Raw genomic sequence first — 20,823 nt, 5'->3', positions numbered from 1 at the left:
TCTGTGGACTCCAGTTCATTGATGGAGTTTCGTACTCCAGCTGGTGATGTTGGCGGCGAGAGACACCCCCTAGTAGGGGTGAAGAAAGTCCGTTCAGGTTGGGTTAAGTCGAACAAGGTTCGGTTTAGCCTGCAGATATCAGATTGTAAGAGGGATGGGGCTATTTTGTTGGGTCTCGCCAACAGTGTTTGAAATTAACGACTCGCGGAACAACAGCTTCTGAAATGAAAGAGATGATCCCATAGTCTTCCCACGACCTATGTCCCCAATAGCTTGAGAATTGATATTCCCTTGAGAGTGGTATTGCTTTCAATTGAAGACTAGGCAAACATCAAGATCGTGCAACGCCTATTTCGGGCAAGGCGTATGGTCCATACACACGACCTAATACGCCCACACAGCTTAAAAAGAAAGTTAATCAGTTTTCCATTAAGAAAATTTGTTTTTATAATAGTTTTTTTGCTTTGGAAGTGCAGTTTCGGTCTCTGAATCCATATGACGTCAAGGGAAGAAAAAATGAGTTCAATCATCTAAACCTTCTCTTGATCTGTTAGGAATTAGTTTCTATCTTGCTATCATCAATGAGATGTAGGTGTCGAGAGATTAAAATGTTTTACAACAAATACTAATTACTTTTTTCTTCTCGTTGAATACCATTCATTTGACGTGAATAAAATTCACTGTGACAAAGCAAGCAAAGCATGTAACTCAATACATCACTTTCTACAACCAGGTTCTAAAAAGATCGCATTGAAATCATAGCAAAAGGACTGAAAGATCATTCTGAGCTTAAGCTTTGCTTTATCCTTGAATAGAACCATCTTTTGAACTTATGCATAATAGTTCAAGCTTGCTTTCTTCTTCGCTTGGACCTGTATTATACCTTCATTGAAGTCCTCATGGTTCACCTGATCCAATCAATGCATGCATTAAGCTCTCATAACCTACTATAACGAAAGAAAGAAAAAAAAAATGTCTCGTGACCAGTCCCAATGGGTAATGGCAGCAATGCTGCTCCCAAACGCAATGGAATACGAGGCCACCCCATTGATTGTGGACCTTCCCAAAGGAACAACATCAACATCAATGAGCATTTATGTCATATTTAATTAGAAATTTACAAACATTATCTAGTTTGCCCCAGGCATGTAAGAGATTGCATTATGAAATCATGTCAGGTTAAATAATAAAAGTAAAATGAACAAATACACTCAGAAAGTCAGTATCTATATAATTCATGGCTAGTCTTAATAGTTAATGGCAACAATAATGCTTCGAGAGTCGATGGGATATGAGACCACCCACTGATGGAGGAGCTCTCCTATGTTGGTGCTGCCAGTATCAGCGCACATTTGTATGTAACTTTCACATCGCAAACAACAACTAGTTTGCCCCAATCAAGTAAGAGAACCAAATGTATGCATGCAAGCTTGTGCGCGCGCGTGTGTGTGTGTGTGTGAGAGAGAGAGAGAGAGAGAGAGAGAGAGAGAACCTCAGTTGCATCACGGCGAAGTGCTAGCATTCCAGCCTCTACACAAACTGCTTTTAGCTGTGCTCCATTGAAATCATCAGTGGACCGAGCCAATTCTTCAAAATTGACATCAGGATGAACATTCATCTTCCTTGAGTGGATCTACAACATCCACATAGAACCAGTACTAAGAATTATCATTTGGTGCAATGATAGAAATGCATAAAGCGAGAAAAGGACATTTGTTATTTGGCAAACCTGCAAAATGCGTGCTCTTGCCTCTTCACTTGGATGTGGAAACTCAATTTTGCGATCCAATCTGCCAGATCGCATGAGAGCAGGATCCAAGATATCAGCACGATTTGTTGCTGCTATCACCTGAAATTATCCAAGATACATGAGTTTAATCATTCTAACAACAAGAATAACAATTTTAAGTGCCATATAATGCAGTTGCCATCTCTATATCCAACAAGTGAACAAGCAAAATTTCTACAAGGCAACACATTCATCCCAAAGAAATTGAAAATTTGACCCCTCTCATAATTGTTATACAAGCAATAAATGCAATACAATCATCAACCAACCTTAATCCTTTCATCACTACTAAAGCCATCAAGTTGATTAAGCAATTCTAACATGGTCCTCTGCACTTCCCTATCTCCACTCACTTCACTGCAACCAATGACAAATATTTTGTAATCAACTAGTATTTTCAAATTATTACTCAACAATATCAAAATCTAAGCAAACTTTCATCCAATTTGGCCAAGAAAATCTATATCTACATATACAAAGAGAAGATGTGCTATGCCTGTCAAACCGCTTTGTGCCAATTGCATCAATTTCATCTATAAATATGATGCAGGGTGATTTCTCTTTTGCGAGCTGAAAGGCATCACGGACAAGTTTGGCACCATCACCAATGAACATCTGCACACAATGCAAACTTAGATAACCTTTTATGGAGATTATATCATTAGAATAATAGCACAAAACAATTTATTTCTGACGTAAGAAATTCAAATTAATAAAAAAAACCTAAAGAAGCAGACCCTCATTCAATTCACCAGTCGAATATCCATGATCAGTTTCAAGAAATTCGAAACTTAGATACATCGAAAGACGATGAAAATAGAAGAGTTGAAATACATGGATATGTGTAAGAAGAAGATCCCTAGATTCCTTAAGGTTATCAGTTAAAAGCATGAAATCTCAGTGGCTCTTTCAATAGTTGAGCAGATACCATTTAAACAAGAATATATTAAAACAATACCTGCACAAGTTGCGGGCCTGCCAATTTTAGAAAAGTAGCATTTGTTTGCGCAGCACAAGCTCGGGCCATCAATGTCTTCCCCGTCCCAGGAGGCCCATACAAGAGGACACCTTTGGGGGGACGAATACCTAACTTCTGAAATCGCTCCTTGTGAGTCATGGGCAACACAATTGCCTCAACTAGCTCCTGGATCTGTTGCAGGAAAAAAAAATACATATTTACATCTTACAATCATTAAAAATTAGAAGTTACTCATAATATCCTTATGAGTCAAGAGATACCTGTTTCTCCAAGCCCCCAATATCATTGTAGTCCTCTGTAGGTTTTTCATCAACCTCCATGGCCTTCACTCTTGAATCATACTCGGATGGAAGAGTATCCAAGATCAGATAGCTATCTTTGTTGACTCCAACCAAATCACCAGGCTTTAACTTGTCAGGGTCAACAAGACCAACAACGGGAAGAAAAATAGTCTGCAATGAAGGTAGCATATAAATTTCTAACTTCGAGTTCCCACTCTGCTCCAACACCTCCACCAGAACCACCACCCCCTTCCCCATAATATAGTCTTTTTCTGTACAGCTATGAGCTCAATCATTTACAATAGAAATAGAAGACCAAATTCAATCAGACAGTAATTATCCAAGATGCTCACCTGACGGGTAGACGTTTTCAGGACAACACATTTACCCTTCCTTTGAGAGTCAAGGTCAACATTTGCACCATCTTCCTCAGCCTCATCTTCTGGGTTCATTTCCAAAATCTACACACAGACCACAATATACAGAGTTAGAGCCCAATGCTGGTAGAACTTCATTTCAAAACAACCAATTTCATCACCTACCTTAAACCCTAATAGGTTAGGAGCTTGCTCATTATAATACATTTTCAGGTGGTGTGAACAGAGAATAAGGCACACAACCGAACATTATCAATAATAAGATTCATGTATATGACTAGATCAGTAACTAAGAAAAAGGCTGTTTCAGAGAAATGTTTTGTGTCACACATTGCAGTCAGTTAAACAGAGCTTTATACACTCTTGGGAGACAAAAGCCATTCTCTACACAAATAAATAGACTTAAAAAGAAAATAAACACACAAATTCTTTTAATTCAAAACAAATCAAGATAGAGGCCTAAATATCTTCTAACATATAGACTTTAAGCTCTCAAAGCCACCAATTTTAACAGGATAGGTTCCAAAAATTATTGAGTATTTGCGACAATTCAGAGATGTGATTACCTTTTGTTTTTAATTACTTACAAAAGGCTACATGCTTGTTTGTGTAACATAAATACAAAGGATCTCTCCCTCACAAAAATTTCATACCTAGTTAAAGAGAGACCAACGGAGTTCAGAAACAAACTATAGGAATTGCTCACATCATTCCCTTTGGACCATTAGCAATGCAGCTCATCTTAGCTTGTGTTTTCAACCGCGATGAAAATAAAACAGAACATCCAAAGCAAATAAAAAAACACTCAACCACTATCAGATTCAAGGTTTTATTTTTTTACTTAAATATTTATTTTTATCATTAACATTCAAAAAGAGTAGCAATTAATTACTAAATTTACCTCAACAATATTGCCAACCAAGTAAGGCAGCTGCTTGTTGAGCTTAATCTTCTCCTGATTCTCTTTTATCTTCTCCTTATACGAATCCAGCTCTAAATTCGTTCTCTGCAACTCTTCCTGAATTCCCAAAAACAAATACAGGTAAAAAAACGAAAAATGCTTTCACCCAGAAGAGAAAACCCTAAACCCCAACCGGAGAACAGGTACAAACACATGTACACAAACACACATACGTAACAAACATATAGGTAGAAATCAGACCTTGAGGATACGAATCTCGTTATCGAGAAGACGAGAGGCTCTAAGAATGTCCTCGGTTGTCATAGACGCAAGCTGGTCATCTTCGAAGTTCGATTCCTCCACCATTGCCGTCGCCATCCTGGATTTATAGATGAAACTAAACCACCACCAAACGAAAGTTAAAAAAAGTAAAGCATCTAAAAGAGATGATCAATTCACGAAGAAGGAAATTGAAATGGGGAGATTAACGAAACCGCTTTTGATCTTTGTTTCAGTAGCTGCAATGGCATCCGTATCAAGTTTTTGTTTATAAAAAGCATTTTCCTCGACTCTACTTGTTGCCGAAGGCAACTGTGCCTCGTTAATGGGCCTCAATTTCTTTCCTATTGGGCCTTTTCGGCCTCAATGGGACATTTCTTATTAGTTTCTGTTTTTCTCATCATTGAAAATTTCGATTAAATAAAAAAAAAAAGTCAAATATTATCGCTAGTTGTAATTATTTTTCAAGTGTATTAATTCAGAATGAAAATATTTTATATAATATATTTTAATTATGTATAAATATGTAATATTTTTTAATTATGGATAAATATAAAAAATTAATAAATTATTTTATAATTTTATTTGGTCAATCTTCAAGCTTCACCACTGAACATTAAAGTATTCTGTTATGAGAATTTTTGTCATGTTAAAAACCACAATGTTCATAAGAATTCAAATTTCCCATGGCATTTTGAGATGCAAAATATATAACCCATTTTTACGATTATATTACTTCTAGTTCTATGTAGTAGTAATATCACAGGACAAAACATTACATAGACTAAGTAAGTGCAGAATTGAATCAACCTTGCAAGAGGAGGCCCCAAAAGATAAGTTTTAGAGTTTTGAAAATCACTTTCTTGAAAGCTTTACCCTGACTTATTATTTCCTACACACAATAAAAAGAAAATTTATAAGAAAAATAAGAATTTTATAGCTGCAAAAATGTTCTAAAATATATTCCTATGAAAATGTAACTAAAGAAAAAAAAAATGTAAAGAAACCTTGAGACCAAAAGGAATGGCCATCCCAACAATAAACAGATAGAAGGGCATAGTAAAGTCAGCCCATATTAAATTTTTAAAGAAAGAGAAAAGAGTTATAAAACTTTTCTCATAAAAAAATTGGTAAATTTTATAATTTTTTTACCATTAACCCTAAAAGATATAATGCAGATCATATAAATAAATATTAGGAAAACAAATAAAAAATAAAAGCCCAACCTAGTTCGAACCGGTAACTGCTTGATCTGCAACCAAATGCTCTACCATTGAGTTATAGACTCATTCAATTAAATTAACAGAAAATATCTTCAATATTATTTTACTCAGTAGCAAGTTCAACCACAGAGGCCAAAACTTCCATTGCAATTTCGACGAATTGACACACACAAGGGAAGAAGCGAAATACACAATTTACATGGCTTAACACAATCACAATACTTCAAACTAGCTATAGCAATAAACAGCTATATCTTTAGAGTTTTTGGAGAGAGAGAGAGTTATACCGCCACGGCGAGGTCTCAAAAGACGTCAAGTGAAGCGACACGCCCAGCCTTGTGAAGCTTTTGCTCGGAAATATCAGCATCAGCTGCTATAAGGTGGCTGTGAGTAGCATCGTTCTTAATTTCAGCCACTTTTTGAACGAGCTGCTGCTGCTGCCGCCGCTACTACTAGTAGTGATTAGAACATGGACCCTTACACTCAAAATTTTGCCTGATGCCTTCGCATTTATACGGCCATTTTTTGCTAGTCACCATTTGACTCCGTTTTCTCGCTTGAAAACGACCAAAATGCACGTCCCCTCTCATGGTTAAATCTACGGTATATAGCATTGCAGACGCAGAGTAGAGTAGGCAATTAGAATTAATTTCAAGATAATTTTTTGTGTCGTACACTTAGATCAATAGGTGGCGTGGAATATGACTAGGATTGAATAGTTATTTCATATCAAATAATAATAATAATAATAATTATTATTATTATTATTATTATTATTATTTCAATTTTTTTACTAAATTTTACAATGCACAATAACGATTGTATAAAAGATTTTTTTTTTAAATAACGTAATCAAAATTTAAAATATAAGTGAAAAATAACTAATTATTATCATATTTTTCTTCCCTTTTAGTCTATTTTATTTTATCAACCAAATAAGTCATATAATCGTTCTTAATTTTTCTTCTTTATTTTTAAAGTTATCACACCTGTTTAATTGGCTGATGAAACAAACATTATCTTAAATATGTTAATTAAAAATTAATTTTAAATTAAATTTAAAATAACTTAAAATAGTTAAATAGTTTTTTAAATAACTTTTTTCAAATTTAAAATGATTTAAAATAATATTTAAAAAAACATCTTTGAACCATAACATTTCACGGTTTCTGTGTTTTACAAAAGGAAACCATTTAATTTGAGTTTAGAGCCCATTGATATTCTAATGATGTTCTTTGGAGCAATCTTTTCCTTCACAATCTTGATCAGCTACTGGTACAGCAAAGTTCCCTCCAGCTCTGCTTTGTAATATGCATCTTCAACTAGTCAAATGAATAATTTGCTGCAAAACTACTTTTTATCTTCCTCCCAATCAATCACTAACACTGTACATTTGGATTAACCACGACAGCATCCCCCACCCTTTCCCCAGAGAAACGTTGATGCTCATGCTAGACAGGAACAAAAAATGGGAAAACTTCATCCAAGATTGCTATTGCTAAATGTACATGTGCACTGCATGGTCTTTTATGAATTGACAGATTCTTATAATAGAAGCTTTATAGGAAAATTGCAAGGGCTGCAAAAAATCATGCATTGCATATGGAGAGCCCTATTCCACTAAGAAACTGGTTTTTTTTTTTGTCAGAACATATGAGGTGTAGACAATGTTGGTCAGTATAACAAAGCACGTTTTATAATTAAATTCACAAGACAACCCAGGCATTCGTTGTGACATATATCTCTTGTCCAGGAATTAATGCAACTCTTTTGTATTTTATTCTTCATCCATAATAGAGATTACAAGTACAAAGATATCACGTTTGTTGGGAGCAGTCTTGCCTGCAGACCCTCCTTTGCCCCGGCCACCACCTGAGCCTTTGGCTCCTCCATCATCTATAACACGCCCAATCCCTTTTGCTTGCCTTCCACCAGTGCCTTACTCCCTACCTCTTCTCCTTCCACAGCCCACCCCAGGGGGGCTTCCAATCTGAAAAGTAAAAAGACTCATTGATTTATAATATCAGTCATCCAAACTCCAAAGACATACACATATACCTAATGAATCTGTATAAAAACGTATTAGTCTCTCAGATTTTTTTTTATATTAATTTTAGCTTAATACAACTAAAACCTGTGATTTCTTCTCACTTCTCGCTAAACCAAAATTTCAAGTGTGGGGCATAGCATTAGATAGCATGCACAGCATGAACAGTACTCAGGGCTTTCAGCCAAAGTACAAAATCATGCAGGGCAATGTCAATAATTGGGTGGAGGTCAAAAGACCAAAGGAGTCATCACCTTCTTCACCCAATCTTCCCCAGGGACAGGGACTTGGGTTTGTTGGAAGCAAATCTATCGTTAAATTGCATCAACGAGAAACATCCACCTCAGCTGTAATGAACAAAATATAACCAGAAACCATACCAGAGTGGCTCTTGGTCTCCTCCTGAACTTTATCAATCACCTGCAATCCAAAGCATATATTAGAAACTCATGGTTTAGAGTTGCATAATGGTAGTTACAGTCTTACAGACATATAACACAAGCTATACTAATATTAAATTATCAGAAAATGCCATAAATATACCACTCAAGGAATATTAAAACATAAATGGACTTGCAAAGGCCTAATCAGACCCTTTCTTCCTTTCCACACCCCCCCCCCCCCTCTTCCTTTTTCTTTTGCTCCTTTTTGTTTTTCTTTTGCTCCTTTTTGTTTTAAATTTTTTATTGGGATAAATAGGCCTAATGAAATGATCGGTAACTCCTCTACATCTTTTGGGATAAATAGGCCTAATGAAATGATCGGTAACTCCTCTACATCTTAAGTGCATGAAGAATATCTAATAGCCACGTGAATACAAGTGAATGCAGCCGGACAAAGATGGAGTTGCAGCCAGACATGACAAGAACGAAAATGATAGCAGCAACACATGTCCCAATGTACCCAACTCAAGTACTAAATCTCAATCCTAAACAAACTAGGGTCCATACATGGATATTTTTCTTCATCAAGCTCTGCTTGAGGCTATATTTTCTATTAATAACACACATTCTCTGCCCATAACAAAAATGTGATCTTGACAATCCACTTTTCAGCAAATGCATTCACATATCATTTTGCACAAAGTAACATCTATCATCATGTCCTGTAGCATACACAGGGTAAAGAAACTTTAAGATAATAACTCTGGTCAGCCAGCTACTAGTCTCCAAGTGATCATCAAAGGATGCACTTCTACACAAGGCATCTTGTCTAATGCTTGGCATAAGTTACACAAGAGGCCATCAACATGTTTACTAAAACAATTAACACAAGCTTTGAAGACATTGCCTTATGGAGCACATCTATGTCTGATTTGGCTAAGCAACATCATTCCAGAGAAGATAAGATCTTGACACTAACAACATCGAAGTTCAGAAGGATGTGAGATGTACAGAAGTGAGCAAATGTAATATTTATTGATCGCCTTGGGTTACAGATTCAAATAAACAAAAATTACCTCATCTGGGACTTGCAGATAATTATATTTCCACAGATGTAACATTCTGGTAGTCCCCAAAACCTATCTCCATCCTACATCATGGCTTCAATTCTGAGATGGGGACCATGAAGCACAAAATGGTACAATTTTAAGTCAAAATTTAATACTCAACTCAACTCAACTAAACTTTTATCCCAAAAATTTGGGGTCGACTATATGGATTCATTTTCTCCACTCTAAACGATTTTGGGTTAAATCTTCATAAATTTGTAATGCTTCTAGATCATGTTGCACTACTCTCCTCCAAGTCAATTTAGGTCTACTCCTTTTTTTCTTTCTATCCTCTAACCTAATGTGCTCTACTTGTCTAACTGGAGCCTCTGTATGTCTACGCTTCACATGACCAAATCACCTCAATCTCCCTTCTCTCAACTTATCCTCAATTGGCACCACTCTTACCTTTTCTCTAATACTCTCATTACGAACTTTATCTAGTTTAATATGGTCACCCATCCACCTTAACATTCTCATCTCTGCAACTCTTATCTTAGATGCATACGACTCCTTCAGTGCCCCAACACTCACTAACATATAACATAGCCGATCGTATGGTTGTACGGTAAAATTTTCCTTTCAAGTTATTGGGAATCTTGTAATCACATAAAACTCCCGTGGCACGTCTTCACTTCAACCATCCAGCTTTAATCCAAAGACTAACATCCTTCTCACATCCCCCATCTACTTAAAGGACTGAGCCGAGATATTTAAAGTGATTACTTTGGGATAGTACCACTCTATCCAAACTAACTCCTTCCCTATCACCAGTTTGACCTTCACTGAACTTGCAATGCATGTATTCTGTCTTCGTTCTACTTAACTTAAAGCCCTTTGACTCTAGAGTACTTCTCCAAAACTCTAGCTTTCTATTAATTCCTTCTCGCGTCTCATCTATCAGAACAATATCATCCGCAAACATCATGCACCAAGGAATACTATTTTGTATACGTTTCGTCAATTCATCTAAAACTAATGTAAAAAGTTAAGGGCTTATAGCTGATCCTTTGTATAATCCAATTGAGATCGGAAAATCTCGTGCCCCCTCCCACTGTACACACAATAGTAGTTGCTCCTTCATACATATCTTTCAACACTTGTATGTACCTAATAGATACCCTCTTTTGTTCTAACACACTCCATAAGACATCTCTTGGAACACTATCATAAGCCTTCTCCAAATCAATAAAAACCATGTGTAGATCTTTCTTCACATAATAAAAACCATGTGTACATCTTTCTTTACATTAAGTTAAAATTTAATATAATTCAATAATCTTTATCAGTTGAGAAGTAAATTACCTTTGAGGTGCAAATAACTACCGGAAGATGAATGTTCATCCAAGTATCACAATTCACCAAATGCCCATTAAAGTTTCTCCATTCTTGAGCTCCACCAACTACACAAAAGCACAAATATTCAATAACAATAAGAAAACCTACCATTCTAGTGCATCTTAACCATTCATATAGCTTTACAGAAAACCAAAGAAAAAGAAAGCAAACTACAGTTACATGTTCTTTGGTAACATTTTGATTGATATTATCCAAGTATGCAACTTAGTATTTTGCATTTGCAAAAGCAAACCAAAAGTTACTACAAAAAATGCTAATTAACCAATGTACAAGTTTTAAAATTCCATGATTTGCAATGTTTACATTTACCTTTCGACATTTCCTAATCGACAAAATAGGGTTTGAATTTTAAAGTAAAATAATCTCAAACGGAGCAAAAGCATTTTTACCATGGGATGCCCCTATGCGGTCTTTAGCAACATAGAGGGAGCTGAAACGTAAATAACAAAAACCAGTTAAAAAAAAAAAGGCTTATAGAAGAATGAATCAAAACCCTTCTTTTCTAAACAGAGTTCAGTGAGTAACATGTATACCCTCTTCTTGGAAAAGCAAAGCAAAACCAAAATCGATTTAACTCAAGGAATTAGAAAGTAAAAAGAGCAACGAAAACCAAAAGTCAAGGTAGACTTACCTACTTGCTTGGATGCTAAGAAAATGAGAGAAACACAGTTGTAGCTCCCTCAGAAGACCAATCTCCGCTCCACAAAACCTAATAAACTAACGTATGAAGCTGTACCTAAGGTTGGTTATTGATCCATTTAGACAAGGCATTGGAAAAGATGGGCCATAGAAAAAAGAATCAAATATTAGGGTTTATGTTTAGGAGATAAAATCCCAGCAAGGATCGCGAGAGGGAGTCACTGAGACGTTGAACAAAATACAGTGGACTGATACGGCGGCGTACCTTTTTGAGACGTTGAACAAATATACAGTGGGTAGTGACAAGTCCGACTAGATGGAAACTTTGGTCATTGCATGGTTGACAATTAACCAATTGCGAGAAATTATTGAATACAATTTAAGTAATTTTTAAATAACATTATTCAGACAGTAAAAAATAACAATAACAACATTATTCACTTACCTAAATATAAAATTTATTTTTTATGAGAGTATAATTTGTAACGTAAATATAAAACAATTATAATTTTATATATTGAGCATATTAAATAATTTCCTCTTAATTATGTACTTAATTATATTCAATCGCTATAATTGAATTAATAATTTTGTAGTCAAAATGAAAAATAAATGTCTTGGGATTTAAATTTTGACAATTTTATTCTTTTTAAAAATTTTCACTCTAATTATTGCATGACAAAACATTTTATGTTAATTTATTTATATTTGAGATGGTTATAGAATTTAGCAAAAGAAAATTTTATCTATTTTTAAAATTTTATTTTAGAGTGAATTAAAATTAAATGAAAAATTTTTACTTTATTTATTCAGAAGAATAAAATACTACTTACAACTCAATGATTCCGTTGTCGTCCAGCGGTTAGGATGTCTGGCTTTCACCCGGGAGACCCGGGTTCGATTCCCGGCAACGGAACTTTACACTTTCTAATTTGTTTTAACATAACATCCTCTTTCTTGCCTTGCTTTACCCCACCGCCCCATCGTAAGACGGTATACAAAAGCCCTTGTCTTTATAAGGCATTCCCGGTTCTTTACACTACTTACACATGGCCACATGATTCAAAACCGTGTATACAAACGGTAGAACACCTTCAATAAACACTAGTTATGGTGGGGGTTGATGAAATTCACTCGAGATAACCTGTTGAAACTTGAAAGTTCAGTTGTCCAAACTCAGGATGGAGACTTCCTCACCATTTACCGAGGAATTCAGTTGAACAAATTTTTTTTCAGTTCCAAAATTCAAAACGCGTGACATTGTATTGTAGAATTTTCCATTTAAAACCATAAGAAAAAAATAATAATAATTATCATTAACAACACAGCTATACATAACTTGTAATGAATGGTACGGGACTACAAACCAAAACTGAGGAACTCTGGTGGAAGGTAACAATTGGCACAGCAAATGGCAAAATCACTATAAGAAGGAAAGGAAGCAAAGAACTCTCAGGGAAGAAGAAGCTGCAGATTCACGGGTCAAGACACCAATGGACCAACATTTCAGGGTCTCACCAGCTAAGGCACTGCAGTGCATACTTGGCATGATATTACTCACTTCCCAATTCCGACTTCCTTTTCAAGATGCAAATATGAATTGATTTGTCAGGATATCATTAATGCAATTTTACCAGGCTACAAGGTGTATAATTCTAGCATCGTACTACTTTCCAATTCCTAGTTCCTTCTGGATATCTCTTGTCAGGCTGAATTGTAAAGTGCTATGCCATGGGAATAGGGTGCGAGTAACTGGAAGTTTCCTTCGCAAATCCTGCAACTCACCGTAACCACTAAATGGATCAAGGAAGTGCTTATGACTAGTGCCACAAATCTCCTTCCTACTAAAGGATTATATACTTATATTTTGTAAGAAGAATGTACTTTAAGCGAAAATGCAAAAAAGGGTAAAAACCAAAGCTCTCCTTCCTTCTAAACGTCTGAAAATTCTGTTATCTAAAGTGCTGTAAATCATTGCAAAGGGTGAAAACCAAAGCTCTCCTTCATCCTAAACATCAGAAAATTCAGTTATCTAAAGTGCTGTAAAGTGTTGCATCTAGGATTCAAGGAAAGCTTATATGAGATGAAAGGGAATTGGTAATCTTGATATAAGAGTCCTTCCACTATTTTTAAGTCCTCAGTAAAATCCTATAATGAACGTTAAGCAAGCGAAAATATTCTTCACTGATATGAGGTAATCTGTTCAATAATTTTTCATATTGCTATCTTCTAATCAAACTTACCTTGAAAGTGGTATATGGCAGATTTGAATAGGATGCCTGTCAAACATAACTGTTAGTGTAGGAACCCCAAAATTCAGGTATTTAACAGTAAAAAGAGACACATTGATAACCTCAAGGGATGCTAGGTATTCTGCTTCGTGGTAGCGAATAATGTTGGCTATGGAAAATGCAGAATCATCAGTGGCCTGAGCAGAAACATGACAAAAGGTCAACCAACTTTTCAGTCATTTTTCAACCTTTTTTTTACCACAATGAGCAAAATCTGGCATTTCAAAAAAAAAAAAAGGTAGAAAACACAACACTGAAGTGACGCTAGAAGTGTTTCACCAGGATCTAAAAATTGAGAGCATAGTTCAAATTACAAATGCAAATGCAAAGAGCATAGAAATAAAAATAAGTTCACAAAGGGTTAACAACAAAGAATACCTGTATCTTGCCTCTTATTCCCAGCATTTGTACATCATCCCTGAACTCAATATTCCACACTGAGCGCCAGCTTCCATTGCTGCTCAACATACAACAGAATGTTATTAGAAGATGCGCACTAATAATAGCACAAATTTCAGGCATATATTAGGAAGCATGCAATAGTACAATATTAATGTCCAACTTAAAATGATGCCATACAGAGTGCGAAAAAGCAGTTACTACTAAGTGTTTGAGTAATTCTACACACCAGAAATTCTTTGGACTATTTCTAACAGCAGAAATCACCACAACAAGCTCAAAATTAGATCCTGGTCCCTCCACATCTTTTCCATTAACACAATACACAGAACAGATTCCCTTCGGATAAGCTTCACCAACATATTTAAGTATTTCTGCATCTAGAGTACAACTGCCACAGAAAATTGACATCAATAGTAAAAGAATATGTAAAGTGGTGCATAAAAAACAACCGCTAACAATTTTCTATCTGCCATAAACAAATCATGCTTCTGCTATATTTTCTTGCATGTAGATGTGTACCCAAAAGTTACAAATTAATCATAGAATTCCCAACCCCACAATTCGCATCACCACAAACATGCACAGAATATAAAAGAATTAAGCAGCAAGTTTTAGGTAAAAAGAGAACACATACAGAAAGGCTAGATTGAAACTCAAACAAGAACAAGAAAAACTAAAAATTAATTTAAAAGTTGATTCCTCTAGATCCTTTCAGAAACCTGTTTGTAACAGGAAGGTTAGAGGATAATAGAAAACTCGTCTTGAATCAAAGTGGAAACTCATATAATGAGTCATTGTTCTCAGTTGAATATTACTAAATTAAATTTGTAACAAGACCAATGCAAAATAAATAAGCTAATTAAAAAAATGAGCTACTCAACAAGCCAAGAGGCACTCATTGAGGGACTCAATCAATAAAGTCAAATAGCTATACAACCTGAGGGAAAAATCTATAAAGGATATTCAAATTGAAGAATTTGTATAAGTGTGCTACTTTTTTAACAAACAAGAAACTCAGAAGCATACCAAAATTCCTCTATATAAGGCGACAGAAGTTCCTCATCAGCCGCAGGTCTCAAGTCTGTACAAACCTGAATCAATTTAGCACGTCACGATATAAAAGATGGACAACAAAACTTTTCTTTATTTATTTAGTTGACACGTTATCTGATCATATATAGTTTAGCTACATGATCAAGAAGTAGCAGAACTTACGTGCTTCACATGGTTAACTGTAGCTACCTGGGCAGTTCTAGGATCAAGATACTCATTCTTATCAAGCTCATTATAAGGTGTAATCAACACCTAAAGTACACAATTCCAAAAGATGCAACACAAGAAATTTTACTTCCAATCAAGTATGGTCAAATATAAAACCAGGGTTCTAAAACAAGACATCTATAATTGCAATACATAAGACAAACAATTCAAAAATGAAGACTAAACTGTATAAAAATCAAAAGAAAAACACGAAAAAAAGCCTTACATCTCCGCTTCTATCCGGTAATTCGAGGCAAATCATGTGAGATTTGTTGTAGAAAGGGAATGCCTCTTAAGTCTTAAGCCGCCTCGTTATATACTCGCTCGTCATTCAAAACCGATTTCAAATCTGCAAAAACCGCCAAAAATTTAACAAAATTCGGCGCCAAACGAAGAAATTGACCGAGAAATTGAAAGCACATTATTGAGTGTGTAGAAATGAGACCTTTAGAGACAAATTGGATTTCAACGGCGGGCGAGTTGAGAAGGAACCATTTGGCGATCTCTTTCTTTTTGCCTGTCGCTAAGCTCAGAGTCAAGGTATTCCTCTTCTGCCATTGATCTCTCCCTTCTCTTCTTTCAATACATCGAAGTAGAAACAGAAGCTATGTGAACCTGTGATACAGATTTTAAAAGGAATCGCAGAAAGAGGGAGCAGAGTGTGATCTGTGAAGGCAAATTTGGGGGGTGTGAGTGCGAGTCGAGATGTTGGATAGGTGCGGTCAGAGCTTTAGATGATCGTGACCGTTCAACTGTAAAACTAGATGGGATGGCTTTGCGTTGTCGTTTATAAACGGCATGTGATCCTGCGTTTTTGTGGCTGCCTTTGATATTCCAATTATTTAAATAATATTGTTTATTTGAAAAATTAACTAATTTAGTTTTAAGTTAAAATCAAGTCAGTTTTGAATCTTATTTATTTAATGTCTATTAGTAAATTTGATATAATTTTGGTCAAATTTAAAAAATTACTTAAATTTTGTGAGCCGTAAATTTAAATAAACTAGTCTTTAAATTTATCAAGTTAAAAAAATAATACATAATTTTTAATCTATTTATTTTATAAAAAATAATTAATATAAATTATTTTATAAGATAATATTTTTCATTAAAATATTTTTTATTATTTTATTATAATATTAAATTAGTGGTATATTTTTTATATCATGCATGAACGAGTGTTATATATTTTTTATTAATTTATTATATGATATAATATTATTATAATGTATTAATTATTATTGGAATGATATAATAATTTTTTATTTTTGTGATATTTATGTTGTATATAAATTTATTATTTTCAAATTAATTTAATAAAAATGAAAATATATTAATAGGAATAAAAAAATATAAATGTGAAATTTATAATGAAAATTTTATTATTATAATATAATTTTATAATTATAATATTTTATAAATATATAAATTAAATTATTTATTATTTTGTTAGTTCATAAGTATTGAGTTCATTAAAATTGCTTAGTTTTTATTATTTTATAATTTTTATAAAATATAAATAATTAATGTGAAAATTTTAAATTTGTTTAACATTATTTAGGAGTTTATATACATAATAATAAAATAAATTCAATTTTATATAATTTTATATAATGTTGATTTTTTTTATTTTTAGTTTTATTTTTTAATTTTGTTTCACAAAATTAATTGTGCACATTCATATCAATATGTATCAATATTATTAATTTTTATTTGATATTTAATATTTTACATAATTTTATTTTTTTTATGATGTAGAGAAAAAACTTAAAAAAAATAAGATTGAAAAATATATTAATACTAATAAATTATTTATAAATCATAAATTAATAATTAAAATGTTCTCTTTGTGTAAAAAATAAAAAAAAATCAATGCTAATATAATAAAAATATTGATGTTAATATATTATTATTTTGGTTTAAAATGATTTCAGTAAAAAAGTATAGACATGTAACACCCCAAAATTTTTTTTATTTATGAGTATTTTTGGTATTTTAATTTTATTTAAATTTTAGGAATTTTTTTGAGATTTTTCGGATTTTAAAAATCGGGTTCGATTTTCCGAAAATATAAACTTTGATGATTTTTAAAAATTAATTTAAAGACACGTGGCAAAACTAAAAATATATTTGGAGTCTACGTATTTTTCTGAGTTTTACGGAATTTTTTCGGAATTTTTGGACCTCGTTTTCGGTCCCGAGGCAGAGTAAAAAATTCAAAATTTTGTATTTCGAATCGAACCGGCCGAATCGAACCAGACCGGATCGGACCGGTCGAATCGGACCGGCCCTTTTCCTTCTTCCTTTTTCTTCTCCCGCGCGATGGCTCTCTCCCTTCTCTCCTCGCTTTCTCCTTCCGCCTAGCCGCCACCAGCCAGCACCACCAAAGACCAGCGCCGCCACCAACAATGGCCACCGCCCGAACGGCGAAAACGCGCGCGATCCTCGCGAGCCACGCCGCCGACTTCCTCGGCCAATCCGCCGATCCGCCACCAATTGACCGGTCTTGTGTCCAAAATCATCTACTCGAGAGCTTTCCATAGACACCAAGAACGCCGAAATCCATCGAGCGGATTGTCCGATTTTTGCTCGGGAAGATTTTAGCCCATTTCGACTTTTGGGCTAGATTTCTCGAAAACCGTGAATCCCACGAGAAAACCGAGGCCACCAGCACGCTCCATTCGTCGAGAGCTTCGCAACGACATAAATTTCGAATTTTTCCAACACCGTTTTTCGGTGGGTCCCACGGAACTTCGCAGTGTATTTTCGAGCATTAAATGAGCTTAGAAAATTCTAAAAAAATTTATGTACTAACCCCCGTGTTATGGGCTTCGTGTAGGTATCCTCGATTCGCGGAAATTCGACGATTGGCCAAGTTCGCAAATTTCGGGCGCATGGACGTTCTGGAAAAAGTCCCCGAATTGGACCGAGGTTTTGGCTAGCCCCCCATTGTCAGACGTCCCGAGCGCGTTCCCGAAGTCGGAATCGGCAAAGGTAAACCCGAACCTTGCTTTTTTGTAATTTTCTAGTGCTTAAATAGGATTAAAAATCCATAAAATATTCGTGGTAGCTTAGAAAATTACGATTCTTTTTGCAATAGCTTAGTAATATTGCTAAGGACCGCGGGGCAAAGTTTTATAATTTTTAGAGCTTGTTTGGACAGTTTTTGCAAAAATGATCAATAATAATGACTAAATTGAAATTTTGCGTATTGTGATGGATGACTGATTTGATGGGCCCAGGAGGGGCTGTGTGATATGATTGAACTGTTGATATATGGATTGTGAGTATAGAAGTGTGTTTTGAACCCTTTTGCAGGTTGGGTAGGTCCTAGGTATAGGGGAGACTCTGCCGGATTTTCGACACGACTTAGGACGTAATTGGTCTTTTTCTTTGTTTGTATTGAGTCAGATTGTATTAAATAAATGTAATATGATTGTCAGGTGAGCCGGGACAGCCTTCTTTCTCCGCCCAGCCGCCACAGTAATTTGTCGTCAAGTCTGTGAGTAAAATATTAATTTTAATTGTAATTTCGATATTATTATATGTTCAGCATGCCCATGCATCACTTATATGCATATATTTATTTAGTTAAACTCTAGGCACGATTTATGTTGCATTCATAACTGTTAATATGTCATGGATGTTGTTGTGGTAATTTGGAGCAGTGTGCGTGCGTTGGCGTGCGTGTGATGTGGTGTGGACTATGGATAGGACGGGGTAGTCACGGCTTGAGTAATTCGCTGGGACCCGTTCCTTCTAGGGGTAGTCACGGCTTGAGTAATTCGCTGGGACCCTCGATTTGGTTATTAAGTGGAAGTCCGAGCTTGAGTAATTGGCCGCACCGGGTTGGATTTAAGAGAGCTGTATAGGGGATCAGCTCCCATATGTTATGATTGATACTACAGGGTGTGTGAGTGCTCCAAATTACCTTTTTGATGTTATGATGTGAAAATGTTGTTGATGTTGCATTTCACTCTACAGGGTGCATTAGTTCTAGATAGTTATAGAGATTATGGTTAAAATTGATATTTTACTCTATGAGTCGAACGCTCACTCCTGTTCAAAAATTTTTACAGGCCACAGGAGGATATTTATTCTGGGTTAACCTGCTTTTATACTTCGCAGGTTGTTTATTGATATTTGTGTAATTTTATTTACTCCTAGAATTTCCGCATGTGTTAGCAGTAATTATTTGAAATTGGTCTGTAATATTATATTCATGTTGGACCTGTAAACTTAATATTTTAAGTCTGTTTTGATGGATTGGATGAGGGAGCTGAGCTCCCATTTGTTATTATGTTGATGAGTATGTGGAGGGTGAGCTGAGCTCCCCAATGGATTGTTTATTGTGTTTACAGGTCGGGTGAGTCGAAAACTCCCCGTTGGTAAGTTCATTTTATGGCCGAACTCTGTCCGTTTGTTTTCTTGAAATTGGGCCCAAATGGGCCTTAGAATTGGGTAAATGAACAGTTAGGCTTACTACGGGCCTCGGGGGCTTTAGGCTGGCCCAGGTCCTAGTGCCGGTCCGGCCCATAGGTTGGGTCGTGACAAGACAATTATTCGATTTATAATAAAATATTTTATTAAATTAAATTATAACTTATTTTTAAAATAATTTTTTAATTATTTTTCTAAACAGTAAATATCAAATTTTAATAAAAGAAGTTGTTAAATCTAAATAAATAAAAATTCTATTAAATATTATAATACTTATATTCATATGAAAATTGTAAATTTTTTTAATCAAATTATTAGTTTATGTTTATATTTATATTTAAAAATAAATTTATTAAATTGAAATAGCAATTCTATATTCATATATGATTTTTAATTTTTTTATATGTATTTACTATTTACTAAATTAGAATAATATTATAATATTAAAAATTAAAAAATATTATTTTTTATATATACAAATATTTACATTTTTTAACTTTTAATAATATATTATTTTAAAACAAAAAATAGTATTATAAATTATAATCATCTTATTAATTATATTAATTTTATCATTAAATTCAAACTTAACAAATTTTGTTAATTACTGTTTTTTAAATAATACATGTTTATCTATTTAAATGTTTTTCTCGTATATGTATAATTTATTTTTTTTTATATTTTGTATGTAATTATATATTATTTAAAAGTTTTAGATTCATATAATTTTACTTTGTATGTAATTATATATTATTTAAAAGTTTTAGATTCATATAATTTAAATATATATTACATACTAATTTTATATTTTTAATTAATTTATTAGAAATTAAATTAAATGAAAATTTAAAAAAATAATAAAAGAATTCACATATATTTGGCTAAAAAAATTAATTTTTTATTGTTCTTCCGTATAAATTTAAATATAATTATATTAAAATAATTTTACATAAATAATTATGAAATAAAGATAAAAATTTATTAAGATTCATTCAAAAAGTTATTTATATAAAGAAAATATCTTCCTATTTTTGTAAGTAGTATAAATCATGAATATATCTTTA

General features: G+C 34.0%; 1 protein-coding gene, 1 long non-coding RNA gene, 2 other non-coding genes and 1 pseudogene across 4 annotated transcripts; 2 read left to right on the top strand and 3 right to left on the bottom strand.

Moving 5' to 3' along the window:
* Nucleotides 1-611: 611 nt before the first annotated feature.
* On the bottom strand, nucleotides 612-4,870 carry LOC110639285 (26S proteasome regulatory subunit 6A homolog). Its single transcript, XM_021790167.2, has 10 exons — nucleotides 4,589-4,870; nucleotides 4,328-4,444; nucleotides 3,403-3,510; nucleotides 3,029-3,220; nucleotides 2,748-2,939; nucleotides 2,286-2,404; nucleotides 2,059-2,146; nucleotides 1,730-1,849; nucleotides 1,493-1,633; nucleotides 612-908 (listed from the first exon to the last, which is right to left on the bottom strand). The coding sequence occupies exons 1-10, from the start codon at nucleotides 4,703-4,705 to the stop codon at nucleotides 831-833; spliced, it is 1,272 nt and encodes a 423-aa protein (XP_021645859.1). The 5' UTR covers nucleotides 4,706-4,870; the 3' UTR covers nucleotides 612-830.
* A 2,629-nt stretch (nucleotides 4,871-7,499) lies between these two features.
* On the bottom strand, nucleotides 7,500-16,073 carry LOC110639269 (F-actin-capping protein subunit alpha-like; annotated as a pseudogene).
* On the bottom strand, nucleotides 9,022-9,214 carry LOC131179011 (small nucleolar RNA snoR127). The gene has a single exon (XR_009148018.1). It is a non-coding gene; the product is annotated as a small nucleolar RNA snoR127 (small nucleolar RNA).
* On the top strand, nucleotides 12,211-12,282 carry TRNAE-UUC (transfer RNA glutamic acid (anticodon UUC)). Its single transcript has one exon. It is a non-coding gene; the product is annotated as a tRNA-Glu (tRNA).
* Nucleotides 16,074-18,227: 2,154 nt separating the features above from the next.
* On the top strand, nucleotides 18,228-19,576 carry LOC131178559 (uncharacterized). The gene is made up of 3 exons (XR_009147464.1): nucleotides 18,228-18,313; nucleotides 18,763-18,821; nucleotides 19,399-19,576. It is a non-coding gene; the product is annotated as an uncharacterized LOC131178559 (long non-coding RNA).
* Nucleotides 19,577-20,823: the final 1,247 nt, after the last annotated feature.

The sequence above is a fragment of the Hevea brasiliensis genome, chromosome 3 (assembly GCF_030052815.1).
Source record: "Hevea brasiliensis isolate MT/VB/25A 57/8 chromosome 3, ASM3005281v1, whole genome shotgun sequence".
In the NCBI taxonomy this organism is placed as follows: domain Eukaryota; kingdom Viridiplantae; phylum Streptophyta; class Magnoliopsida; order Malpighiales; family Euphorbiaceae; genus Hevea; species Hevea brasiliensis.
The sequence above is the reverse complement of the archived record's forward strand: the minus strand, read 5'-3'. Positions and strand labels throughout refer to the sequence as shown.

Excerpts from the sequence above, each read along its gene's own strand:
- LOC110639285 (XM_021790167.2), bottom strand. The coding sequence starts at position 4,705 with ATGGCGACGGCAATGGTGGAGGAATCGAACTTCGAAGATGACCAGCTT. Across the intron at positions 2,405-2,747 it reads CAGGCCCGCAACTTGTGCAG|ATGTTCATTGGTGATGGTGC; the intron begins GTATTGTTTTAA and ends CATTGTGTGCAG. Across the intron at positions 2,147-2,285 it reads GGCACAAAGCGGTTTGACAG|TGAAGTGAGTGGAGATAGGG; the intron begins GCATAGCACATC and ends CATTGGTTGCAG.